The sequence below is a fragment of the Trichosurus vulpecula genome, chromosome 5 (assembly GCF_011100635.1).
Source record: "Trichosurus vulpecula isolate mTriVul1 chromosome 5, mTriVul1.pri, whole genome shotgun sequence".
NCBI classification, from domain to species: Eukaryota; Metazoa; Chordata; class Mammalia; order Diprotodontia; family Phalangeridae; genus Trichosurus; species Trichosurus vulpecula.
In genome coordinates, this window is record NC_050577.1 from 266,390,514 (window position 1) to 266,418,161 (window position 27,648).

Below are 27,648 nucleotides of genomic sequence, written 5' to 3' on the forward strand. Positions count from 1 at the left end.
TCCTTGGCTCCAGAAGGAAGCATTAACACAAGAATATCCACATCTCTCAAGTATCCCCAAACTCGTCTTTATTCTGCTGGGAAGGGGGAAAGGGGACTTAATTCCATGTCTTTGGAACGGGATGCCAGATTTCCCTTGTTCCACCACAATCATTAGGAGACTGCCACTAACAACAGTAAACGACTGACGTGCAAGAACCCTATCCATCAGAAAATAAAAAAGTTTTTATGCATAGCAAGTGTCCATAATTATAATGTAAAACCTAGATTGAGAAAAACAGCCATGATACCCTTGGGTTTACAGAGCACCTACCTTCTCCAGTGGAATTTAAGTTCCTTGGGGGCAGGGACTGGTTCAATTTTTGGTATCCCAGAACCTTTGTACACAGTAGGCGCATAACACAAACTTGCTGAATTGAATTCTCAGAAATCAGTGTTTTACACTGGTTACCCGCAAATCCCGAGGATCAAACGAGTCACATTTGTAAAGCGCTTAGCGAAGTGCCTGGCACACAGCAGGCCCTTAATCTCCATTCCATTCTACCTGGGCTGTACTCATTCAAGAAGTTTGAGTTTCCCCCAAGCTCGGTCAACCTCGGTTCCTCATGTTCCCTACATCTGTGTCCCTGAGAACTCTCGGAGTATCGGAGGGAATACATTCAACGAGCGGCCTTGGGCAGGAGGTAGCTTTTGAGAGGTATACGGGAGAGTATAAATGTGATTTCCGGGGAACAAGTCTAGACCTCTTCACCAAACTTACCGAGGCCTCCCCAGGAGACAGACATGCCGTATTCTCAAGTACAAGGGGATTCGACCTCCGGCTGGGGAGATGGGGAAGGTTAGGGGAGCCAGCATGGGAAGACGGGAGACCAGCAGAAGCCTCCGGACGGCAGAGGAGGCCCGGCGCCCAAGGGGAAAGCCTAGGAGAGATCTCGCTTCCCAGACGAGGTTCTTTTCACGTCTTCCCACCACACCTCCAGCCAAACAAGCCCTCGAGGCGAAACACGTGCAAGCGAGCTGCACTACAAAGGAGCCCCGCCCCCTAACGACACCCTTCGAGGTATTTCAAGTAACAAAATATCCTTCCCAGCTCCGGGAGGCGTGCCGCAGGGGGGGGGGGGGGGCGGGCGGTTGAGGAGAGCGACAGAGTCTTCTCCCCTCCCAGTCAGCTACGTTGTCCTCTTTCGGAATCACGAAAACTTCCGGTCGGGGAAGGCGGGCCAAACTAGAGCTTCCACCTTTCTCATTGGCCAGGCGAGATCTCCCCTTTCCGGCCAGAGATCCCATTAGGAGGCGGGCTGTGTCGTGGCGACGTATTTCCGGTGGAATGCGTAGCAGTGGTAGGCGGAGCAAAGAGTCTGGCTTGGACGGATCCGGTCTGGGCTCAGAGTCCTCCCTTCCCTTTCCCCCCTCTCCGAGGAGCTACGGGGAAGAGGCCTTTAGAGCCCAGCACGCGGCCGCAGCCGCTTCTCCTGCAGAAGTAGCCCGGAGCGCAAGGAGGCCAGGCCAGTCCGAGCCCGGGGAGCGACGGGTCCAGACCGCTCCCAGGGCGGTGCGTACTGCGCCTGCGCGCGAGATGTCTGGGAGGTGGGGCTGGAGGAGTCCGGGTTTGGAGGGGTGGGCGGGCAGGTGGGGAAGATCAGAATTGGGGAGGGGTGTTGGCTGGATGAAAGGTGGAAGGGACTGGGGGAGGAGGAGGAGGGACCCGAAGAGGCAGAAAAACTGGAGGGGCTGGAGAACACAGTGGTGTTAAGTAGAGAGAAGATGAGGCAAGCCTGGGAGCCCGAGCTTGCCTCCCCACCTGGGACCTTCTTAATTTTAGTCCCTCACCCACTTTCCATCAGTGGGTAATTGAGCCTCTCTTCCCCACTTCTTGCCTTGCTCCCTCACTCACCCCTTCCTGCTCCAAGGAGGAATCCCACATTTCTTTCATCCGTCCTCATGGTTTTCTGCTTAGCCTTTAAATATTAATGCAAAGAAATCTTCCCAAACTGGAGGCTGAGGGGAGACTAGTAAGAGGAGAGGAAGGGCTTTCTCGGAGGGAATTGGCTAACAGGAACAGGCAGCTTGTTTTGCCTAACAGTACTCAAGTAACCCCACCAAAAAGTTGATTAATTAGGTCAACAAAATGGAAGATCAAGAAAGATATTCTAATAAAGGACGGCTGCAGAACCAAAGGTGGTCCACGGGATGGAATTTCAGAGAGGAAGTATAGGACTAATTCAACTATGTTACTTTTCTTGAGTATACAGCCAAGATTATCTTCCACTTCGGAAGAAGCAGCAACTTAAGACTCTCCGGTTCCTCTCATCAATTTCTACCTTGATTCCCCAATACTTGGAGGGCAGAACTCTAGAACCAACTAGCCAATAGTAAGACAGAAGGTTACAGGGAAGTAGACATCACCTTAACACACAGAAAATTTAGCATTTACAGCTGACCAAAAACAAAATGGGTTGCCCTAAGGTTGGTGAGTGCCCCACTAAGATTCATACTTTAGAGCACCGGGCCCTGGAGTCAGGAGGACCTGAGTTCAATTTGGCCTCAGACAGTTGACACACTTACTAGCTGTGCGACCTTGGGCAAGTCACTTAACCCCAATTGCCCTGCCTTCACCCCTCCAAAAAAAAAAAAGATTCATGCTTTAGTTTGAGGTTGGACTAGATGCTCCTTACCTCTCAACTTGTCAACTCAAATTTCTTTTGCATTGTGTTAATATAGTATGAATACCATCTCACTTCGTTATATTATGTTTCCCTGCGCATCCTCCTATCTTATTGAATTTCTTAACAACCCATACATTGGGAAAGTATGATCTACATTTGACAAAACAAAGAAATAGAAGTATGAAGACATCAACAGATCTAATTGAGGTTAGACAGCCATGGCAGTATCAGTACAACCACTCTGACCTCCTGCCTTCCAGTTTTATACTTTTTTGGAAAATTGTGAAATGTTATATGACCCTGGCCTGACCAAGGGGACTTAGAAATTGTAGGATTTGTGATACCTAGGGAAGTACTGGCTGGGGGGAAGGGAAGGGCAGAATGAGGCTGGTTTAGTGACGTATCTTTAGAAACACTAAGGGCATGGTGAGTGCCTGCTGAATCACCAATTTTAGGCTTGGGCCATGAATTGAACAGCTAGTCTCTGAAACTGATGGGGTGTTGTGAAATGGAATGAAATTTCTGAATGAAAGATGTATGACATCTGATCTTCTTTGATACTGGAAGAAGAGAATGGGCCATGTTTTATCATTTTGTGGAACCAAAGAACCTGCAAGATGACAGACCATGAGTAGTACTGCCCTTACCCTTTTATCGGAGAGTCAATCTCTGGTTTAAATAGTGCTTCTACACTTATGTCATTATTGCAGACCAGTGTCAAACTAATTGACATTTACTCTAGGCTCAGAAGATGAAACATACCTTTTATTATACATAATAGCAATAATTACCCTGCCACTTCCCTTTAAGATTATTTAACATGAGAAGTATGTGTTTGGTGTATAGCTAAATGTACTTATGGTACAAAAAGCATGATTGGGCCTTATCTCTTCTCTCCTTAATGCCTTTATCTGTACCTGTGTAGACCTGTGTCTACACAGCTATCTTTTTTTTATTTTTTTAGCAAATTAACCTCTTGATCATTTAGTCTTACCTGGTGTTGTAGGACTGCTTCCTCCTGTATTACCTCAGCCTTTCTTATCCTAAAGCCTGTTGATTATTTTCTGAGTAGCTGGGAAGTGGGGAATTTCTATCTGAACCAAGCATTCCCCAACTATCCTCTCATTTTTCCATACCTAGAATGTTCCACCTCCTTAACTTTGCCTCCTGGCTTCCTTCAAGACACAACTCAAATATCACCTTTTGCCCTTCCCTCCCTCTCTCCCCACAGTGTCTTCCCTCTGAGGTTACCTTCCATTTGCCCTGTATTCATTTTGTACATAGTTACGTGGATTTTGTTTCTTTCATTAGAATGTGAGTTCTTTGGGGACAGAAAGTTTTTTGTGTGTGTGTTCCTTGTACCTTTAGGGCTTAGCACAGTGTTTTGACACATAGGAAGCCCATAATAAATGCTTATTGATTGACATCTGAGCAAGTGCATAGCCTGTGAGAAAAGTCTTGCATCTTCTGTTTGGAGGTAGGGTAAGTGCTTTCTACGTGAGACAGTGGATATGAAAACATTTGGTAAACTTTTAAACAATGGCTAGAACTTTGATGAGGTAGTATTACAGGACCTGGGCAGTGCCTAGCTGAAGGTTTACCACTTTTAAGAATTGAAGTGACATTTCTTCACAGACTATCTTAAAACACAAATGATTGTCTATTTCAGAAAATGCCTCATTTCTCCCTTTTTTTCCCCCTTTAATTTGTTCTCCTCCCTATCCTTTTACTGAAATCTACGTTTGAGCCTCCTCAGCTATGACTATGATTATGTATCCAAAACTCTTTTCCTGATAGTGGGCAGGCCTTTCACTGGAAACTGTCATGTTGCCTCATCTGTCACAGCTGCCTCATCCTCCCCATTTGATTACCAGTTTCAAGTCTGTTTACCTATTTCTCTCTCCCTCCCCGCTCCCCATTGAGTAGAGTCGAGTTTTCTCTGACTCACCTTTCTTTTCCTTGTTTCTATTAATAGAGCAATCCTGATTATGACATCACGGCCATCCCCTTGGTGATGGAGCTCATCATTAGGATGGAAGAATGAGTCTGATCATAACATACAAGATGGGTTACTGGGAGCATATCATGAGAGGCACCGAGTGGAGTCGTGAGGGGGCTGGAGCCTTGTGAACAGGGACCCTGCCCCACGCCATCTGCCAGGTAAAAACAGACCATTGGCTCAAGACCATGCTGTTTCAGCTCCCTTCTAACAAGCCATGTCCTATCCCTTCCTCAGAGTTCAGTCTTTCCAGTCAAAAACCCTGATTCACTGCACAGAGCTTTGTCCATTTCTTCGTTCTTCATTTTCAGTGTTTCACACTCTGGCACCTATGTTCGTTTTCACTTGTTTTTAGTTGCCTAGGAAATCTTAATGATTTTCACATGTGTCTGTCCTGTCTGCCAACAGGACCAAGGCTGCATCTTAGATGATAAATTCTTTGGGAAAAGGAATTGACTTAGATTCCTTTTATTGTGCCCTTCTCCTCTCCTCCCCCCTTCCCAAACACAGAGCAAGGAGAGTAGGAGAGTTTCTGTTCTGAGTGTTCAGAATGTTATTTAAGTGATAAATAACTGGCCTTTTGATGTCGTTAGGCCTTGTTTTATGTGTTAGTTTTTTCCTAGAAAATTGTGTACAAATTGAACTCATTTCTAGATGGGGTTATATTTTAAATATACTAAGGGAGCTTAGCCTCTACAGAGGCTCTCATAGCACATGGAAGCATGGCAGTGACCCTGGGACCATGAAGGCTACTAGTGCTAGGAGAATATAAACTTGAGTCAGAGTCTGCCCTGGTGGCAAGGGTTTGAGTATGGCTTAGCAACAGACTGAGTCTGCCTTCTAAGGAACCACCAGCTAAATACAGTAGGTTGACCACTAGAAGAGGAATTAATTGGCCATGACAGCCCATGAAACAAAGAAAATTACAGAATGGCCCTCAGTCCTGTTTGGTTACTTTGCTCTCTGTAGTGATGGTCACAGAAAAATGGCAAGGGATGTTAAGAACCACAGTTTTTAGACCATAGGAATTTTCCCTTGGCTGTTGGTACTCTAAATGAGAAATCTTGGTCCTGTGATCAGCAAGTATACTCAATGCTGAAGGAGACAGGTCACATCAATCTTGTCATTCTCCTTATAAATGAAACCGAAAAAAGAGGTTGCGGTTAGCTAGACAGAGGGATAGCTTACAGACACTTTTTAGAGAGACAAAGAATTGGTTTTATTTCAGTGGTAGGGATAAATATCATTTCATGGGATACCCATTCTTTGCCCCAAAAAATCACCATAAAAATGGTTGCAATTTATGCACCATCATTGGTTGGAGGTGGGGGGAGGCAGGAAGTTGAGAAATTTCTTAGAAAAACTAGAAAATGCTCTTGCATTCAAATCATCATCATCTGATACACTGTGACTTAAGTGTAAAAGTTGGAATAGGTGATGGTGAAAAACATGTAGGTCAAGAATAAAGGGATGGGAGAGATCAAAGATTCATAGAGCCCAGAAGCTTCTGTGTAGTCTTTTTTCATTAATACTTTATTCAAGAAAAGAACCAATAGGTTCCAGATATAGTTAGCACCAAATCACATCACAAAACATTAAATTGGTTATAATTGAACAGCCGACCAAAGATTAGGTACTGTTGTAAAGCACTTAGCACAGTGCCTGACACATAGTAGGTGCTTAATAAATGATTATTCCCTTCCTCCCTGTTTGGGAGTCATTCCTGAAATGATTGTCTCTCTATGGTCAGACTGCCAAATTATCAGAGCAAAGGGCAAACTAGCTTTAGCTTGAAGAAAAAGTGATAAAGATGAAAAGACATGGAACTTAGTCCTGACCTAATCAAACAAATTATTGATAATGAAAAATAGTAAAGGAAAGGGGCATAGACATTGATTATAATTTTATACAGAAGTTTTTAACTAATATAAATCAACTGCCACAGTGAGAAGACCAAATCAACCTGAAAAACATCCCCCAGTGAGCAAACATGTGACTTGTGGAGAGTAATGACCCTCAAAGGAAATGCCATTTGAGACTATAAGTTCTTTTGTTATTTATACACACACACGTTTATACTTTTTTTTTTAAATTTTATTTTAGACTCAAACACCAGAACACAAATGCAGAATAGAGAAAAGAAACAAAAACGTATCATAAACTCAAATATTGGAACTTAAATACGTAAACTTACATGTTGGAACTTAAATACAAAGTAAGAAAGGGGAGGAAAAGCATGTCATGTGCATAGCAGAACATAAGAGAGGATTCAAAATACGTAACAAATTTTCATTTCAAGAAAGCCTGTACGATAAATACTGCACGTGTTGAGAGCTGTCCATCTTTTCTTTGCTTCCTTGTAAGTTTTCTTTTGTTCTCTGGCTGTGCACTTTTTTACTTTGGTATTTTTTCCCTCCCCCAAGGCTACAATAAAGTGTGGATATATTTCTCTATAGCTATACATATACACGTACGCATATACATACCCACATTTATACTTATGAAGAAAGATGATGGAAGTCTGCGAGAGAGGTTGCCTCAAAATAGAGAAGGGTTAAGATCAGTTTTAAGAAAGTATAGCAAGGAACCTGATGAAGAAAAGTCATTCTGAAGCCATTTAAGGGGAACAACGAACAAGAGTAGAAGAGATCTGCAAAGATAACATGAAAAACTTTTCACCATCAGAGTCAGTGTGGTGACACATGGGCATCACCTTCATAGTCCTGGACGTACTTACAAAAGGAGGTAGCAGTAAATGGAAGATGAACTAAGACAAGGAAAGCAACTGGATTAGATTCATTTCAATTCAGTAAACATTTATTAAGCACCTGCAATGTGCCAAGCACTATGCTAAGTGCTGGGGATACAAAAAGAGGCAAAAGACACTCTTTGCCCTCAAGGAGCTTCAAATCTAGTGGATTTTAATAGATCGGTGTACATAGAGTAGATCTGTTTTCAGGGATCATTTACAAAGTATCCGAAAGATAAGAAACCAAAGTTTTGAGGGAAAATTCAGACATTTATTAATCCTGAAAAAGACAAGCTGACCTATGTATCTACTTTTCTGTATATACAAAATTTTCATGAGAATTCTCTCCATATACTGTACAAGTAGAGAAAAGATAGGCTTTTCAGATGATACCACAGCAGCCTTTAACTTTTACCACCACAAAATTTACTGAAAGCTCTTGAGAATATAAAACCCGACTGTGCTTATCATTTCGTTACAAATAGTACTTAATTTTGGTAGAGCAAAAACCAATTTAAAGGCTCTCATTTGTACATCAAAATCATTTAAGGTTTCTTAATAGACTTAACAATAGAACCTTTTTGGCCCACCTCTGATCAAAGTATCAGGTGAGGAATATAACAGGGAGAAGATGTATGCTTGCCAGCAATATTTGATACTTTGAATGGAGAAGGTCCATCACAGAAACCAATGTGAATTGGATGATTAGATGCTACAGTTTCTATTTGCAGATAAATGATGCTGGTGCATCAAGCCCCAAAACATTTCTGAGCTTCATATGAGAGCTCCATAACCACTTGGAATGATTTGGCTTTATCACAGTATCAAGTGGGTGATAAATGTCTATTGCCCAGATTGACTTGGAGTTGGGTGGACTTTTCCACCATTATGTACATCTGAAGGGGGGGGGGGCAGGGAAGAAATCCGGTACAAATGGATCCAAATTAAGTTGGATTCAGAAGGAAATGAGAAGAGGAGGGGGCTGGATTGACTTCAAGAAATGGCAAAATTCTTTTAATAACCCCAAACTTCTCCCAGAAACAAAAGCCCATCTTTTTTAATACCAATTCTTACTTATGTTATATACCTGTAAGACATGGAATAGAAGTCTCCAAAGAATTAAAAATGAGTATTATACAGAGAGTAAAATGCAGGTGGTAGGTGTGATCTGCCCACAGTAGAGAACAAATAAGGAACTTGGAAAAACAGGAGTAAAAGACGTGAGGAGATCATAAGAGCTAGTCATAGGTGGGATGAGGGAAAATACGTGGATGGCTAAGGTGAATTTGTGGAAAGACGAACAAGAGTCATGTGGCTAGGCTGGTCTGTATCCTTGCAGGAAATATTCAGATCGAAGTGATCATGGATCCTTTTGGGTGAAAGGAATTTTGGTGTTTTGAAAATTCCTTGTGGTAAATCCTTTTGTAAAGTAACACTTTGGATCTGTATTTATGCTTTTTTAAAATAAATATTTGTCTATCAACCATTAAAATTCACTGTAATATATGAGATGCTAGTCTAATTTTTTTTCTTGCCGTATTGCTAATTAGTTTACCCAAGAGCATTTGTAAAAAGAATGAATGCTCCCCCTAGTTTTTACCTAAAAAAATTTATTAAAAAATTTAAAAAAAAAAGGCACCTTAAGAAATGATCTCAGACAACCTCTTTTTTCCCCCGAGGCCCAAGAAAATTTAAGTATAGGAAATCACAGCTGTTAAGGGTCAGACCTTATGTAATGTGAATAAACACCTTCTCTAATTTCTGGGGTTGTGTATGTGTACACAGGCACATTTGGGAGGGGACATATCTGTACTTGGTACTTGTATTAGTCTTTGGTTTTCTTCTGGGCTTTTTCCCCATCCTAATTGAGAAGTCGTGGTAAAATGCCATTACATATTTTGAGAATACCCATGATGTCTTTAAACAGCATCTGTTTGCATCGAAATAGCCTGTCCATCCCTTGGCTGGAGCAAGATGTCTATGGCTAGTACACAGGAACTCTTTAATTTTTTTGAGACCTAAGGATTGGTAGAAAGTCACAAGGGAAACCCAAAACATGGCTGTCCAAAGACAGCACTCTGGCAAACTGGGGAATGCAGAAACCTGCATGGTGGCCAGAGCCTAGGTGTTATTGGGTCCAAGGTATGTTATTCTTTTGTGTGTTACTACTGAAAAGTCTCCCAAGAGGTTTTCTGGGCCTTGGAGAATGGCAGCCTTCTGCAAACCCTAAGACCTCTCCCAAACAGATAAGCAGGCTAGCTGATGTGCTGCTTATTGTTTGTTCAGCTTATTGGATGCACAAGCCACCAGAGAGGGACTCCCACCCCTGTGGGAGCAGGCTTGCTTCCTTGAGGGATTGAGATGTAAATGTGGAGCTTCTCTTCCTTTCCTGGATACTCGACTGGCCTGCTAGACTCATTAGGGAATAAATAGGCTCTCTTTTCTCAGATCTTCTACTCTGAATTTTGATGATTCAGATGTATATGTGCTCTTTCCCATTAGAATGGGATTTCATCAATTTCTTGATGGTTGGGATTGTTTTTGTTTTTTCCTTGTATTCCTAGAACTTAGTATAATGCCTGGAATGTAGTTAGTGCTTAACAAATGCTGGTTGATTAAAAAAAATCATTAAAAAGAAAGGCCCTGGGCATAGGGAACAATTTAATGACTTGACTTGTCTCTTAGAGAGGGCTTCACCAGATGGTGGAGGGGAGTGTCTGATTACACCAAGATTGTTGATTGTTTTCCGCTATTTCTTGCCAAAGTGAGTGTGAGTGTGTGTGTATGTGTACACTGAAGGACAGGAAGTGAAGTGATTAAAAGAAATTTTCCAGGTTCTCCTATTGCTCTAGAGGCAGACTAGAAAAGACGGGTCCAGCCAAGGGCTGTGAAGATGTTGGAGCTTCATCTGTGCTAGCAGCCCAACAAGAATCTGAAGAGGACAGGAGGGACACCAGGCCTTGAGAATGAGGAGCAGGGCTAGCCCGTGGTCTCCAGGCCATTTGCAAGACCTCATGGGCCCCATTCTGGAAAGATACTTGGGACCAGAGGTGCTTTTTCCTTTATGAGACCAATGCTGTCTCTTCCCTGCCTCCCTTTTTGATTTCTTTATTTAAAACAAAACAAAACAAACTCCAGCTTTGGTTAGGCTTACTAAGCCAGAGAATGGTGCTTGGAGATTTCATGGGCCCAGAACTATTCAATTGGATTTGTTTACTGCCCAAAATGCCTCCTCTGACTTTGAGGGCCTTGTATCTACTCTTCTTCCCTATAGCTTTTTGTAACTCCAGTACTTCCTTCTGGAGGATAGAGGAACATATTAAGAGGGTATCGAATCCCCAGAGATTTAGAGTGTTCCTAGTCCGCTCCCAGGCATTCAGCTTCTTGGTACAATCTTTGTGGGAAAGATTATTGACACATGTAAGTGGAAGCAACCTTAGCCCCTCTGTGCTCTTCATCTTCCTGTCAGCCTGTTCCAACTCCAGATAGACTAAGCTAGCCAGGTTCCTGAGATCTCTCCAGACCTTAGGAGATCCTGGTACTGCCATGGCAGTGACACTTTTGCAGGGGACCAAGCATCTTATCTGTCACTAGGGCAGATGTATGTCTCAGTAATCATGTAACTAGAAAATCTCCATAGACATGGGCAGGAAATGACAGGTTTCCAGGAGATTCTCAGGTTGGGAGGTGGGGTGGGGGGCACGTGTCAGGGAGGAGAACTAGATGTTGAGCCTTAGTAGAATTTGTCTGAATTGGGGAAGTGAATTGAGTTCAGAGTTGAGATATTAAAACACTTTGGAGCCCCTTTTTTTTTTTTTGCCTTTCTTAACAATTATTTTATTATTTAATATTTTAGTTTTCAACATTGATTTCCACATTTTGAGTTACAAATTTTCTCCCCATTTCTACCCTCCCTCCCACTCCAAGATGGCATATATTCTGATTGCCCTGTTCCCCAGTCAGCCCTCCCTTCTGTCACCCCATTCCCTCCCATCCCCTTAATTTCCTGTAGAGCAGGATAGATTTCTATGCCCCATTCCCTATATATCTTATTTCTCAGTTGCATGCAAAAAAAACCAACTTTTTTTTTTGGAGTATCTGCTTTTAAAACTTTGAGTTCCAAATTGTCTCCCCCTTCCCTTCCCACCCACCCTCCCTAAGAAGGCAGGTGATTCAACATAGGCCACACGTGTCATTATGTAAAACCCTTTCACAATACACATGTTGTGAAAGACTAACTATATTTCCCTCCATCCTATCCCCCTTTATTCAATTTTCTCCTTTGACCCTGTCCCTTTTCAAAAGTGTTTTGCTTTTGATTACCTCCTCCCCCTATCTGCCCTCCCTTCTATCATCCCCCCTTTTTTATCCCCTTCCTCCTACTTTCCTGTGGGGTAAGACACCCAATTGAGTGTGTATGTTATTCCCTCCTCAGGTCAAATCCAACGAGAGCAAGATTCACTCATTCCCCCTCACCTGCCCCCTCTTCCCTTCCTACAGAACTGCTTTTTCTTGCCACTTTTATGTGAGATAGTTTACCCCATTCTATCTCTCCCTTTCTCCCTCTCTCAATCTATTCCTCTCTCATCCCTTAATTTGATTTTTTTTTTAGATATCATCCCTTCATATTCAACTCACCCTGTGCCCTCTCTGTATATATGCATATTCCCTTCAACTACCCTAATACTGAGAAAGGTCTCATGAATTACACACATCATCTTTCCATGTAGGAATGTAAACAAAACAGTTCAACTTTAGTAAGTCCCTTATGATTTCTCTTTCTTGTTTACCTTTTCATGCTTCTCTTGATTCTTGTGTTTGAAAGTCACATTTTCTATTCAGCTCTGGTCTTTTCACTGAGAAAGCTTGAAAGTCCTGTATTTTATTGAAAAGCCATATTTTGCCTTGGAGCATGATGCTCAGTTTTGCTGGGGAGGTGATTCTTCGTTTTAATCCTAGCTCCTTTGACCTCTGGAATATCATATTCCAAGCCCCTCTGTCCCTTAATGTAGAAGCTGCTAGACCTTGTGTTATCCTGATTGTGTTTCCACAATACCCAAATTGTTTCTTTCTGGCTGCTTGCAGTATTTTCTCCTTGACCTGGGAACTCTGGAATTTGGTGACAATATTCCTAGGAGTTTTCTTTTTGGGATCTTTTTCAGGAGGCAATTGGTGGATTCTTTCAATTTCTATTTTACCCTCTGGCTCTAGAATATCAGGGCAGTTTTCCTTGATAATTTCTTGAAAGATGTTGTCTAGGCTCTTTTTTTGATCATGGCTTTCAGGTAGTCCAATAATTTTTAAATTATCTTTCCTGGATCTATTTTCCAGGTCAGTGGTTTTTCCAATGAAATATTTCACATTGTCCTCCATTTTTTTAATTCCTTTGGTTCTGTTTTATAATATCTTGATTTCTCATGAAGTCACTAGCTTCCACTTGCTCCAATCTAATTTGTAAGGTGGTATTTTCTTTAGTGATCTATTGGACCTCCTTTTCCATTTGGCTAATTCTGCCTTTCAAGGCATTCTTCTCCTCATTGGCTTTTTGGAGCTCTTTTGCCATTTGAGTTAGTCTATTTTTTAAGGTGTTATTTTCTTCAGTATTTTTTTGGGTCTCCTTTAGCAAGTCATTGACTTGTTTTTCATGGTTTTCTCGCATCCTTCTCATTTCTCTTCCCAATTTTTCCTCTACTTCTCTTACTTGCTTTTTCAGATCCTTTTTGAGCTCTTCCATGGCCTGAGACCAATTCATATTTTTCTTGGAGGTTTTTGATGTAGGCTCTTTAAGTTTGTTGACTTCTTTTGGCTGTATGTTTTGGTCTTTGTCACCAAAAAAAAGATACTAGAGTCTGACTGCATCCTTTTTCGCTGCCTGGACATGTTCCCAGCCAACTACTTGACCTTTGAGTTTTTTGTCAGGGTATGACTGCTTGTAGAGTATAGAGTGCTTTGTCCCAAGCTTTGGGGGCTGCGCTGCTGTTTTCAGAGGTACTTCTACTCCACAGTCACTGCAAGCGCTGCCACAGCAGCGCTTCTCCTCCCCCAAGAATCGCCAACCAGGATTGTGGCCCAGATCCAAGCAGGGCAAAGCAAACCCTGCACTCCCTCTCTGGTCTGCCACTTGATTCCTCCCACTATGTGAGCCAGGGATTCTGGAAGCAGCTGACACTGGAGGTCCACTGCTACACCACCTCCACCCCCAGGGCTGACGGCCAGAATGCTTTCTAACGTGATCCAGCAGTTTTCCCACTCACCTGCTCCATGGTCTTTGGCGTTTGTAGGTTGAGAAGTCTGGTAACTGCCATGGCTCTAAGGCCTGCTCCGGTGGACTCCTGGTCTGGTCTGTCCTGGCGCAGCTCCCACCACTGTGAGATAGACCCTTCCAGTGACCATCCAGGCTGTCCTGGGCTGGAGACCTGCTTCCCTATGCTATTTCATGGGCTCTGCAGCTCTAGAATTTGTTCAAAGCCATTTTTTACAAGTGTTTGGAGGGATTTGGGGGAGAGCTTAAGCAAATCCTTGCTTTCTAGCTGCCATCTTGGCTCCGCCCCTGGAGTTCTTTTCACTCCCTAATTTAGACAGACGCAAGATACTGCAGCATCCAGAACTGGTCATTCCGAAACCTCAGATGAAGGCAGATCACATTTGAGATGGGGAGTTGGGTCAAATGATATCTAAATTCTTTTCTGGTTTTAGATTCAGCATCAGTCCAGAAGATTGTATTTAATCACTTTTTTTCTGCAAAAAGGCCACTCATATTTTTAATAGACTCTTAATGAAGTTTTTACATTTTTTTAAAGTAATACACCAGCAATTTATTTTGATACTTAACTAGATTTTGCAGCTACTCTAGAAAAAATGTTAGGATTTGGTTGTTTTCTTTATCAAAACTATTTCAAACATTGTGAAAGTACAAGGTAAACTGTCTCAAATTCTGTAGATTAACCATTAGATAGTGTAATATTTTTGTTATGGTTTGGAAAAAGCTGTCAGTTAAAATTGTTAACACAACCTTAGGATATCTTAATAGAAGCTTAGTGTCCAAAGCAAAGGAAGTGGTAGTTCTATTCTCTATACACTGCACTGGTCAGACCACATGTAATATCCTCTCTTGGACACTAAATTTTACCAGCCGCATTGACAAAAAGGGCAACCCCTCTATGGTGAAGTATATGGAAACCAGGTCCATATAACTCACATTTAGTTGGTGTCTTATAGTGGTTGAATGAACTGGATATGTTTAAGTTGGAGAAGACAGAGGGAAATAATAAAATGTCATTATATTCTTGAAGGTTTGTCGTATAGGAAGAGGAATTGTATTTCAGTAGAGAGCCAGAGGATGCCTTGGGGAAGGTACTCAATCTTCTGGGCTTCAATGATCCTTATATAAAAGATACAGGACTGGATCTTGCCTCTGAGATTTCTTCCAACTCTAGATCAGTGATCTTATGGTGTTAGTAGTTGGTTAATAGGACTGGTTAGGATATAGAGCTGGATAATACAGCTCTGAGGGTGTTAGGTGATTTGTCCAGGGTCTGATATTAAGTAGCAGAGTTAGAATTTGAAGCCATTTCCTCTAACAGTAGAAGAGAAGTGCCACAAATCTGGCCTCAGTATGGGGGCGGGGACAACAACCCTCTGTAGCAGTTAGCGCTGGCCAACAGTGAACTTCCTGTCTATTGATAGCCTCCTCTAGGAAGTTGTAGTGAGGACTTTTCCCTCAGGTGGAAGTAAATGAAGTGACCCCTGAGGGCCCCAAATTATTAGGAGTCCCTAGTTCTTAGGAGTTTTATTTAACTGATAGAAGCAGCTTATGTGTCCTAATTTCTAAAGCCACAAAAAATATGTTTATAGATTTTTAAAACTTTGTTTTCTGTGTAAAGATAAACTCAAATTCAATAGAGTACTCAGATATTGGGATGGTTTTGTTCCTATTTGGAAAAAAACTCAGTAAAAACATAAGTAGTTAATGCAGCCTTAGGGAGTATTACCAGCTTCAGTAGTCCTTCCCACGGAGACTAGATACTGTATCTTTAAAAATCTTTAGGTGCTTGAACAATGATGGTTTCATTGTTATTCTGTGAGGAGACTGAGAGTTTCACTATCTTTCCTCAAAGACTGTTAACTATGGTTGCTGAAGGTGAGAGGACCAGGAAAAAATGGCTACAAGTGGACTGTTTTAGCCTGGTCATTAAGAGGAAAATTTGAGTATGGAGCTAATTCCGTTTTCATCTTTTCTTAAGTTTAAAGTCTGGGGGAAATTTTTCCATTTTAAAAAATTCCCAAATGATTTTTTAAAGAATTAGCTGAAGAGAAGAAAATATTTTTTTCTTACATAGTTGCACTTGTTATCTCTGAATCCACATGATAAAGTGCCTTCCACTGGTTCACTTGATGTGATACTAAAAATTAAGCATTCAAAACAATTTTTTTTATTTTTTAAAATTTAAGCTCTTATTTTAAAAGCATATTTCCAGTTAAGAAATTGGAGTAGCCTGAAAGGATTTTAAATAAAACTTTAAAAAATATGTAGATTTAAGGGCAGCTAGGTGCTGAAGTGAATAGAGCACCACCCTGGAGTCAGGAGGATCTGAGTTCAGATCCAGGCCTCAGACACTTGACACTAGCTGTGAGACCTTGGGCAAGTCACTTAGCCCCAACTGCCTTGCCTTCCCCCTCCAAAAAAATGTAGATTTATTCATGTTTGGAATATTGGATTTCACCTTCTTGGGAGGAACTGCAATACTGATTTCTTGTTCTTGTTTGGCACAAATAAAAAGGGTATGAGTTACTTTCCCCCCACCATTGTGCCTTCTTCTCAACAAATTAGGGCCACAGAAAATCTTTTACAAGAGGCTTTGGATTGGAGTTTTACTTTTGGTTCTTTTAAAATCACCTCCTGTACACTCATAATCAACATTTGTAGATTGAAGGATTAATCTCTTTGGTGTCCAGCCCACTTCATTCTCTGCTTATCTAGCTTTTCTGGATCTGAAGAGTAGCAAAAGGTAATGTAAAGTAACTTTCCATTGTTAGCTGAAAGAATCTGGGTGCCAGGTGCTGCTTTGCCCCAAGACTCCCTCCTCTTTCTGATCCATTCCTAAGTTTGATTAGACTAGATGGTGGTATCAAGTTAACAAGCATTTATTAAGTGTTTTCTATGTGACTGGAACCCTACTACTTATTGTATACCTGAGGATACAAAGACTAGCAAAAACAAACAAAACAGTCTCTGCCCTCAGGGAGCTAATGGTCTAAAGGGGCAAAGACATGCGAACACCTGTATTCAAATGAGACATAGGCCAGATAAACTGGAGAGTGTCTTTGGGGAAGGCCCTAGCATTAAAGGGGATTGGGAAAAGCTTTTTGCAGAAGGTGGGATTTTAGCTGAGAATTGAAGGAAGCCAAGAAGCAGAGATGAGAAGAAGAGAATTCCAGGCATGAGAAACGGCCAGCAAAAATATCTGGAAATGGAGTATCTTTTATGAGGAATAGTAAGGAGGCCAGCATCACTAGCTTACAAGGGTGGGGGGAGGGAATAAGGTCTGAGAAGAGTGGAAAGCTAGGAGGAGGTTGCATTATGAAGGGCTTTAGAAGCCAAGGATCATGCAGCTAATTGAATGAGAAGGGACAAGGTCAGACCTAGCTCTAGAAAAATCAGTTTGACAGCTGAGTGGAGTATTGCCTGGTGTGAGGAGAGACAGTATCTGCAAACCAAACTGAGTTGGACTCTAGGCTTTAGTCACAGCTTTCAGGGTCTCATTCAGCTCCTTCCTCTTCCCGCAATTTGGACCTAGAAGAAATTCCTGGTCAGATTCATCATGTGCTGCAAATTTAAACTGGTGTCCCCAAAGGGCACCTCTGGTTGACAGCAGTCTTTTGTGTCCAATCAGCCCTGGCTTTGAGATTACCACCACTACCCCCTTTTCATGTTTTCCTGTGAGTTAGGCCATGTGCTTGCTCCATCCCCGAAGACCCATCTCCAGGTATCTGTATTTATAGTTACCCTTTCTTCCCCTCTCCCCTATACAAGTTACTAGCCAAAGATCATTGGGATGATACAGCAACCTTCACACAGGGGCTGTTGGGATGGTACTTTCTAAGCCATGTTTAGGTGATGACTTCCAGCACAGTTTTTCATTCTCCTTCCTGAGACCAAAATGGTCATATTTGAACTTAGGGTTTTTTCATTTGCTTGTAAATAATTCCATAATCTTGTCTTTAATTGTTGGCCAAGCCAGAGTATTCAGGGACCCACAAGTATATTCTTAGGCTGGTAGACTACCCCCTCTTTGGGGCTCAGATAATCCTTAGCCTAGATTCTTTGCCCAGGCCCTTATTATAATGAACCCCATTTGAGGTGAACCCTGATTTTTCCCTCTGTATCCTTTGGGTCAGCTTTGGATATGGTGGGAATTTAGTCAGTGATAGGTACAAACCCTGGGGGAAGAGGATGAAACCTTAATGTGGAGTGAATCTCTTCACATCTCCCACCTCTTACCTTTCTCTGCTCATATGTCCCTCTACAAACTCCCCGAAGTACTACCTCAGCAACTCTGAGTTCTTTGGAAAATGGGGGGACCAGGGAGCACCTACTTCCTTTCTTCCTTCTCCTTCAGCATGTGTAGAGGAGAATTAAAGCATGTAGTAGGTAAAGCAGTTGCTGCCAGAATTTAGGAGCAGTACCATGCATGGGCTGAGCTGAACTAGTTGATCTTTCTATGCAAAAATGGGTTGAGTTGTACAACCACGGTGTAAAAAGTGGTTGAGGAGGAATCTCTCTTCCTTCCTTGGCAAATCAATTATCCAACTGAGGTGAGAAGTTAAATTACCAACCAAATATACGTGCTCTGCTCCAGCCCTAGGTTTGGAGAGATGTGGCCTGGCCCATTTGTAGACCACCCCTAATGCTGCTTCTCTTCTCTTCCCTGCAGGGCCTGGTCTCAGTGATGAGACATGGGGTATGATGTAGCCCGTTTCCAGGGGGATGTTGATGAAGACCTTATCTGTCCTATCTGCAGTGGAGTTCTGGAGGAGCCAGTACAGGTGAATTGGCAGAGTGGAAGAGTAATGGGTGTTGTGTTTGAATCTCTCACATAGTGCTTGTTGAATTGGGATAATGAGCGGGAGTTCCTGTGTTTCTAGGCTTCACTTTATCCTGAACCATTCTTCATTGAGAAACAATAGTGTTAATGAAACTCTAAGGCCCAGAGAATGGAATCCCCATGAGTATCAAGAAAGCCAGCCCTGAAACAAAAGTGTCCCAATTTATGGTTTCTTATCCTCCAGTACAGAATGGATAACAGAGAAGCAGGGGAGGCTGCCCAACCTCCCCAAGGTCTGCCTGAGTAGAGGGGAAAATCTGTTGATCTTCTGTTTTCCTCAAATACCTTGTATTAATTGAGATGGAAAAGCTCCAAGTAGAATGTATAGACACGTGGCCTTGGGAGCCAGGAAAACCTTGGTCCAAGTCTCACTTCTGAGATATTAGTTGTATGAACCCTGTGCAGAGCACTTAACCTCTCAGTGTTCTATTTAACTCTCTAAAAGTGTCACAGAGAAGGTGCAGATGGAGTTTCCTCTTCTGAAGGTTCCCTCTATCAAAATTTAATAATGGGTCTAGTCTCTATTCCTATCAGATTTTTCTGGGAAGATAGTTCAAATGTTAGCTGATGAGTGGAAAAAATAAAATACTATAAGATGTATGTGCTGGCAAAGAAGCTCTAATTAACCATTAAAGTTGTAGTTAATGAAATACAAAAAAAAAATTCCTCATGGATGGAATCAAGTGGGTATGCAACCATCAAATAATATAGCTGCCAACCTGAATAGATGGCTGGAGTGATGTGTTTGCACAGTTATGTGACTATCAGTCATGACCCCATGCTTAGATTTCCTGACAAGTTCCCCTTAGCTCCTCTCTCTGTGTTGGTATGGCCAAGGTCTTCTACTTAGGCCCTCTCTTCCTGTCCATGGCTTCATCTCTGGCCCCTGTAAGTGGGAACTCTGATTTTATAGATCTTGACAGGTGAGAATCTTTTGGTGCTCTGCCCCATGCCCTTCTGGCTGGTGCCTGCCTCTGGTGATTATTTACCTCCCCTGTCATCAGCGTATGTAACTGGGGAGAGTTAGCAAGATTCATACAGCCTCTTAATTGGTCCTCATCGTCCCTTGGTCTAGAAGTCAACCTGCCTGTCTTCCTTCCTAAGACCTATTTTTGGCACCAAGCTTAGTGGAGACAGAAATCACTCCTCCTCTTACTACAGATCAGTCACTTGTGTCTGACAGAAGTGAGAAGTTCAAGTACTAGCCAGAAAGCTTGAGTAAGATGAATTCCTAATGATTTTTAACCACAAGATGCCCTGTTGTAGAATCCTTGGTGCTCTCACTTAGTAAATACTAATTGAAGGATGCTCTGGTGACACCTAGGGTTAGGGCAAGTAAATACAAGTTTCCAAAACTAGTAGCTCCCCACCCTAGTCAAACCCACAGAATCGCAAGTTGGAAGACCACTTTAGAGAGATCTGTAGTCTCCATCATTTTACCACAAAGGATCCCCTGTGGCTTCAGCTCTTGGATTACCTCTTCTCCCTGTCCCTTCAGCCACCCAGAGGAGGAAAGGTGCAGTGTCTAAACAAATTCAGTTTCAGTGTAATTGAAATAAGCTCTATCTCTGCAGACTTCGCAGTTTCGTACCAAAAACAGTAGTGTAAAATATGGGAGGAGAACGTTCTGAGACCGTGTCAGGAGGTCCCTGGGTCTTTGTGAGTTTCCCTATCCCTTCCGCCCAATCTGAGCTTTGCTGTCATTTAAAATGAATCAAGTGGGTATGGAAGACCTGTCTAGCTGTCCTCCATTCTTGAAATACTATCCCTCCTCCGTACCCACTACTGACCTCCTGGGCTTCCTTTAAGTCCTATTTTTGGGAAAGGAAGCCTTCTCCAACGCCCTTTAATTCTAGTGCCTTCCCTCTATTATTTCCTATTTAGTATACATTTGTTCACAGGTTGTCTTCCCCATTAGACTGCAAATTCTTTGAGGGCAAGGACTGTTTTGTTGTTTGGGTTTTTTTGGCCTCTTTTTAGCATAGTACCTGGTACATAGTAGGTACTTAATGTAGTTTGATTGATTGAAATTGCATGGGTGACTACCCTTCACCTCCAGACAAGACTTTGCAGAATGTTTCTCTTGTTCTAAAAGAGAGATTCAAGTGTGTCTCATGTATAAGAAACTCACAGCTATGTCAGCCTTTTTGTAACAAGGGGCCCCCTTAGTACCCAGCAGAACCTGGTTGTTAGGTGATGACCTCACAAAGGCCCATTGGTTTTTCCTACTTCAAATTTACTGGCCCCTAAGGACTTTGAAAGGCTGAGCAGCAAGAAGGGAGAGGGCAAGAACAAGAGGAATCTTATTTTATCTTTTCTGAAGTGGAAAATACAAAGTCAAGGAAGAGTCTGGTCTCAAAAAAGTCCAGTGGCCTCTTTGTTGAGGCTAACACGAAGTGTTGGACACCAGCAGAGGAATCTCAAGTAGAAAGGTAGCAAAGTGGCCTGCATAGTGGGGATGGGCAAGTTCCAAATCAGGGACTATGTTTCAGGTAACACCTAGGAAGTAGTTGGCACTCCTAAGGAAAATAGCCTCAGTCTGTCTAAAAAGAGACTTGTAACCTCAGCAAGGGCAATCAGTTTCTTTAATAACTTTCCTTTTGCCTGGAATGACCCCCTCTTCTTCCATCCAAATCCTGTCCCTTCCAAAAACTTCTACTCACAAAATTCCACCCACTCACCAACCATCCTATCCTCTTATATCAATTATTATCTTTATAGTTTTGTTAATCATGTACTGCCTTGTGATATCTTTTCCCTTGTGTTGAAAATTACTTAAATCATTATTATTTAACTTTTGTTTATGTTTCATCTCCCCAGCTAGATTATAAACTTCTTAAGGGAATAGAGTGTAGCTCTTTGTAATTTCCAAAGTGCAAGGTGTGTTGCAGATGCCCAATAAATATTTATCGATTTGACCTGCTTCAACCCTAGAGAGCACTTGGTCTCAGTTGGCCAGGTCATAAAAATACTTGTTGGGGAGAAGGAGGGAGCCCTTGTGATTCCAGGGATCTCTTGAAGCTCATTACCTAGGAGAGTTCTGACTGGCTTGGTCTGTGGAGATGGTGCCAACACTGCTCCCAGGCCCTGCTGACTCTCCTGGGTGACTCTCTCCCTGCCAGGCCCCTCACTGTGAGCACGCCTTCTGCAATGCCTGCATCACCCAGTGGTTCTCTCAGCAGCAGACGTGCCCGGTAGACCGAAGCGTAGTGACAGTTGCCCACCTGCGCCCCGTCCCCCGGATCATGCGGAACATGCTGTCAAAACTGCAGATTGCCTGTGACAACGCTGTGTTTGGCTGCAGTGCCGTTGTGCGGCTGGACAACCTCATGTCTCATCTCAGTGATTGCGAGCACAACCCCAAGCGGCCCGTCACCTGCGAGCAGGGCTGTGGGTGAGGATTTCCGCCTGACCCCTGCCTCCAATCCACAGAGTTAGAGGTTCTTCCATCTCCCCATTACTGTGCCCGTAGTCCAAACAGATGAGGGTTAGCCTACATCCGTGCCCAGAGAATGCCAAACTAAGGTTGTCTCTTGGGCTATAAAATCTCTGGGCAAAGTAATGTCCTTCCCAAAGTTTAACCTTCATGTGGAATTTTTAACCCTTTTCCTCTTGCTCTTCCCATAATTGATATGGTGAAAGGCAAATTCTCTAACCCTATAGAATAACCTTTTAGAGAGCCATGAAAAATGATTGCACATCTCCCTCTCCTTCCCCTCCCTCATCAAGGGGTCTCCTTATCTGGCTTAAGTTCCATCTTTCCCATCCTCATCCTCTTGATTCAGTGCTCTTTCCAGCTCACATGAGTCAGTGTGGGTTGGGAATGTGGGGGAGCAGAGTTTGGTCATGTGTAGTTGTGGCAGTGGTTGGAGGGAGGGCTTCTGAGAAAGGGTAACTGTATAGCTGAGGTCTACACACAGGAAGAGAGAACACTATCTGGGTAGGTTTTTAGAAGAAGGGATGGCAGAAGGGAACGTACAGGAGTGAAAGCTATAGTAAGCGTGAAGGCTTTGACTGGGAGAAGGTTCTAGCCTACATAGCACATTTATGCAGTGGAATGGGACTCCATGCTCACAGTCTTCTTGTCGGGCTGGGCATTGGAAACTCATTCTTGGTCACTGAGCCTCCTGTCATACTCTCTTCTGCCCTGTGGTTGTAGCCTGGAGATGCCCAAAGATGAGCTGCCCAACCACAACTGCATTAAGCATCTCCGCTCAGTGGTGCAGCAGCAGCAGACGCGCATTGCGGAGCTGGAGAAGACGTCAGCTGAGCATAAGCACCAGCTGGCTGAGCAGGTACATCTGAGGGCCTTTGGGAATGGGGTGGTTTAAAGTGGCAACGATCCTGTCATTGAATAAGGTGCATATGAGAAGACCCATCATCGTGTCATGTGGATGCTTAGAATGGAGTCTTCGCTACTTCCTCTTCCCCTTAATTTTTGCTGAGAGTCCTCACCTTGAACATACCACTGGACCTAGGGTTTATCTCCCTAAAAATCCCCCTAAGCTGCCCTACCCTTTTTCTTTTTGCCTGCTGTTTCCTATAACTCGTCCTGGCTCTCCTTTCTTCTGACAGAAGCGGGACATTCAGCTGCTGAAGGCGTACATGCGAGCTATCCGCAGTGTCAATCCCAACCTTCAGAACCTGGAGGAGACCATTGAATACAATGAGATCCTAGAGTAAGTGGAATTCCAGACTTCAAGGGAATCTCTAGGTAGAGTAAACCCTATGGGCCATGGGAGGGGAAAAAGACTTCTTGGCATCTTGTCAAGGGTGATAGAAGGCAAAAATAGAAAAGATGGGTCCTTAGTTTCAACTCAGAATTCTCCTGATTTAGATTTGTGTAGTGGCTTAGATGACAGTAACCACCCAGAATTCTGTTTTGGATTCTAGACACAGGTAGAAATTGCTATTTTTGCCCCTCTAAAGCTCATGGTCTTAAGGGAAGACAGTATATACAATCAGGAGAAGAGCTGCTTAATATTTAAAATGCACCCAAAGCACACATGAGTGAACTTTTTGGCTAAGGCTCCTTTCTTTGTCTGAAAGTTTGTGTTAAGGAGTAGGAAGTCAGGTGGGGTAAAGCAAGGAAACAGCTCCTGAGCCAGGTTTGGAAAGAAGGGATAAACACACAAGCTAAGCCTTGCACGCAGTGTACTAAGAGCTCATGTTTGTGTTGCCATTTTAAAGTTTGCAAAGAGCATTTTACAAATCTCATTTGTTTCTCACAAGGACACTGATGGAGGTGCTCTTGTCCCCATTTTACAGAGAGAGACTTAGGCTCAGAGAAGGCATGGGCCATGCCCAGTGTTTATAAAATTGCATAGAGTCCAGGGCAGCCTGGGTTGGAGGGAGTGGGACTAGAGTGACTTCCTCAATTGCCCTCCACACAGGTGGGTCAACTCCCTGCAGCCCGCACGGGTGACACGCTGGGGTGGCATGATCTCCACGCCGGACGCCGTGCTACAAGCCGTCATCAAGCGCTCTCTGGTGGAGAGTGGCTGCCCAGCCTCCATAGTCAATGAGCTCATTGAAAATGCCCACGAGCGAAGCTGGCCCCAGGGCCTGGCCACCCTAGAGACACGTCAGATGAACCGGCGCTACTATGAGAACTACGTAGCCAAACGTATCCCTGGCAAGCAGGCAGTGGTAGTGATGGCCTGTGAAAACCAGCACATGGGGGATGACATGGTGCAGGAACCGGGCCTTGTCATGATATTTGCGCATGGCGTGGAGGAAATCTAGGAAACCACAGCAAGACTATAAAGCGAGAAGGAAACCTGAACCCCTACCACTCCACTGGGCATGTCCCTCTCACCCCCACTTGCCTATATTCAAGCCCCAGCTTCCCATTCTTCTGGCACTAAAGTGCCCCAGGGCATTAGTTTCTTCTCCTACATACCTCTAGCCCCCTGTGCCCAAGAGGGAGATCCAGATATGGATGCTATTACTCTTATCTCCTTCCCCCCCAAATTTCTGTACATTTTCAGCCTGATTGGAAGGGCCCCCACCTCCACGTCCTCTAGGTCCAGATGTTTGCAGAAGGCACAAAAACATCCATTGCTCGTTGCTCCTAGAGGAGAGGGTGAAGTGTAGCACCACCTCAAACCAAGAGGTTGGAGCAGGTAGGCATTCTGGTCCTTAGCAGGATTGATGAGGAAATGTGAAGGGGTGGGGCAAGGTCAGAAGGAAAGAGATAGGAGTGGTGAGTGATGCCAAATAGAAACTGATCAGCACTGGTGACTGGGGGTGGGGTGGAGATGGTGCTCATGACTATTGTGCCAAGCAGGAATCTTTCCCTCCACCCTTGGGGAGGGTGAGGGGCAGGTTTTAGCTGAAATGGGTGGGTGAGTGGTTACTGAAATGTGTCAACTGAGCCTCTCTTCTGTCCCCCGTTTTCATAAATAGAATGATGGGTTCTGGGAGTTGGGGTGGGGGTGGGTTGGTGCAGCCAGGAAAGAGCCCTTCCCTGCCTGGCCTTTGCCAGAGTGGGGTGGGCTGATGTCCTTTATGGCTAGGGCAGTGGTAGTTCCCAGATTCCCCTTCCCCCTCCCCTTGTGATTGTGGTTCAGTATTTTTTGTAATAATTTGCTTTTAGGTTTTGTTGTGTTTATATTTCTCCCCATTTGGCGAGTTTTGTGTTTAAAAAGAGTGAGCCACCTCTGGCCTCTCCCATTCCCCACTCAGCCAAGTGTTGGGTATTTAATTTATTTACATTATTTTTTCTTTCCTTTTTAAACTTTATTTACATTATTTCTTTCTTTCCTTTTTTCTGCTCTTTCCCCTCCCCCCCCCAAAAAAAGACCAAAAAAGCTTTCCCTTTCTCCTCCTCATCCAAACTCTTCCCTCCCAAACCCACAAGAATTAAAAACATTATTCCTTTGCTGTTCCTTTTGTGGGGGATCATCTTGGGTGTGAGGGTTGGGATGGGGCCTGTTCTTCCCCTTCATTATTCTAATCTTTTGCTTGAGCATAGGTGAACACAGTGGCCCTTGGCTGATAAGAGACCTACCTATGTGTCTATTCCCCAACCCTAATTTCTCAGATGTCTTCTGTTTGACTCCCATCAAAGACCAACATGTCTCAGCCATTTGGAAAGCTGGAGCCTCTGGCCCTCTCACCCTAAAACTTCTTGGAGCTTGCAACATTAATTTTTGAAGACAAGCTTCTCTTTTCCCTTGAGTTGTGGGGCTGGGTTTGGGCAAGCTGCTATAGCCACTTTGGCATTGGTTAGGTTCAAGCTGGTCATCCAAACTCTGAGCTGGCTACTGGGATAATTGTTTTGTTTCTCAAGGCACAGCTTGAGGTTGGTTATTTCATAGCCATTTAGTTTCTGTTCTTTTTGGAATTTCCTATGCTTGCAGTTGGTGAGTGGTCCCCTTTCTAGGGTGCCTCTAGAACCGGACAGGAAAGGCATATGTTCTGGCTGCCATCAGGAGCTCGGAAATTAGACAAAAGCTTTTCCACCAAGCAAAATTATTGTACCTAGTAAGTTTCCCACTATCTGACCCCAAGATAACCCCCTTTGTTTTTTGCCTGAAAACCTAAAATGAATCTGGGAATCATGATTCGGGCAATCTCCATCCCTCACACCGGTGTCTACAGGTTCTGGCTGTGTTTGTGTTCATGGTATTGACTGCATTCATAATAAACCTTTTACTCTACTCACCAAATTTTTAACTCAGCCTTTCTACCAGGGTTTCTCCTCTGCCCTTTGTCCCCTTTTTATCTCTCTTCATTACTTCTTTGCTTCATAAACTGTTTTGGTCTCCAGTGTGTAAGTTTATGAAGGTCGCACCTTTTTTTTTTTTTTGGAGGGGTGAGTGTGTGTGGCATTTTAGGGTGTTTTTCTTAAATCTTTTGCCAGCTACCTGTATCTTTATGGCACAGACTCGTATCTTTACCTTCATACAATCCTTTCGTTTTTAGCTGTGAATTATATATCCAAGGCCTCGAATCCTACCTTGATCTTCCCTGTCTCTGATACCTACAGTGGGAACTTTCCCCTCTTTTGTTACCTTTGCTTTGGGAACCTAGATTCTATACTAAAGAAGGGAATTGTGACCCCCTTTCACTTGCATAATCATTCTCATGGAACGAAGGGGCAACCTGAGGATACAGTAAATAGTAACTGTCACCAAGAGGAGTGTGATGTACTCAATAGAGTTGGCCTTGAAGCCACAGAGACCTGCCCAGTGAATCAGTGCTGGCCGTGTTACCTGGGTTAGTCGCCTAGTCACTCAGTGTTCTAAACAGCTACAGCGGTTTAGGTTTATCAAGAAGGTCCTGACCTGCATCGGTAGTAAGAGTTTCCTTATGCAGTGCCTCCTGCTACTAATGAAATCCTAAATAACATCCCTCTGTGAAGAAAGTTACAATCTCTGGTACCACAGCGCGTAAGTATGAAGTGACCAGAATGTAGCGACTGACCTTAAATGTGGTTCTGGGCTGAGAGCAGGAACGTGGAGTAACCCTGCTTTTAGTGGGGATGTTATTGCTCAAAACATATGCAGAATTGGCTGCAAAGTCTTTGGAATACCATTCAGTGCTACCTCCATTCTGTACTTCTCCCAAAAAGTCATTTGAAGCCCAAACTGGCCAATTAGTGGTTGATTAGGCCTTTTTTTTTAGAGACTTGAATTTGTTGGCTAAGGACCAGTGTAGCTCAGTGCGGAGAAGCTTATCAAAAATAAGTTGGCTACTAGGTGACAGAAATTTTTGGCCATGGGAACACGAAGCAATGAGAGAACAGGGGGCACTATGCAAATGTGATTGTAAAACATTGCGTTTGTAAGTGTGAAGAGGCTTGTGGTCAAAAGGTTGGAGTCAGTGGCTAGTTCTGATCCTTTCTAGCTGTGTGAGCCCTTGGGAAAGTCACTTCATCTCTCTGGGCTTCATTTTCCTAATCTGCAAATCAGAAATGATACTTGCACTGCCTACCTCACAGGGCTGTTGTGAGGAACATGCTTTGTAAGCCTGAAAATGTTTTATGGTTTACAATGTAAGTTATTAATAAATGTGAGTAAATTCTAAGAGAAAAAACAAGATGGTATTTTAAAAGCCTTGAAAAGGTACCCCATCCCTTGGTATTTGGAGGATCTATATGTAAGAGAAAAGGAAAAAACATCAA

General features: G+C 43.2%; 2 protein-coding genes across 3 annotated transcripts in view; one reads left to right on the forward strand and one right to left on the reverse strand.

Moving 5' to 3' along the window:
* The window catches only part of NABP2 (nucleic acid binding protein 2), a 52,324-nt gene that overhangs the window by 6,177 nt on the left and 18,499 nt on the right, over positions 1-27,648 (reverse strand). The window lies entirely within an intron of this gene.
* On the forward strand, positions 1,313-27,560 carry RNF41 (ring finger protein 41). 2 transcript variants are annotated; one of them, XM_036759495.1, is made up of 7 exons: positions 1,313-1,551; positions 4,641-4,825; positions 18,348-18,459; positions 21,641-21,912; positions 22,678-22,813; positions 23,094-23,197; positions 23,912-27,560. In XM_036759495.1, exons 3-7 carry the CDS (start codon positions 18,370-18,372, stop codon positions 24,261-24,263), a joined length of 954 nt encoding a protein of 317 aa, XP_036615390.1. In that variant the 5' UTR covers positions 1,313-1,551; positions 4,641-4,825; positions 18,348-18,369; the 3' UTR covers positions 24,264-27,560. The 2 variants fall into 2 exon arrangements, with proteins under 2 accessions (XP_036615390.1, XP_036615392.1); XM_036759497.1 differs by having other exon boundaries at positions 1,352-1,586.

Bases quoted from the DNA above. Each gene is read 5' to 3' on its own strand.
- RNF41 (XM_036759495.1), top strand. From the start codon at position 18,370: ATGGGGTATGATGTAGCCCGTTTCCAGGGGGATGTTGATGAAGACCTT. The intron at 22,814-23,093 runs GTACATCTGAGG...TTCTTCTGACAG, and splicing joins AGCACCAGCTGGCTGAGCAG to AAGCGGGACATTCAGCTGCT. The intron at 23,198-23,911 runs GTAAGTGGAATT...CCCTCCACACAG, and splicing joins GAATACAATGAGATCCTAGA to GTGGGTCAACTCCCTGCAGC.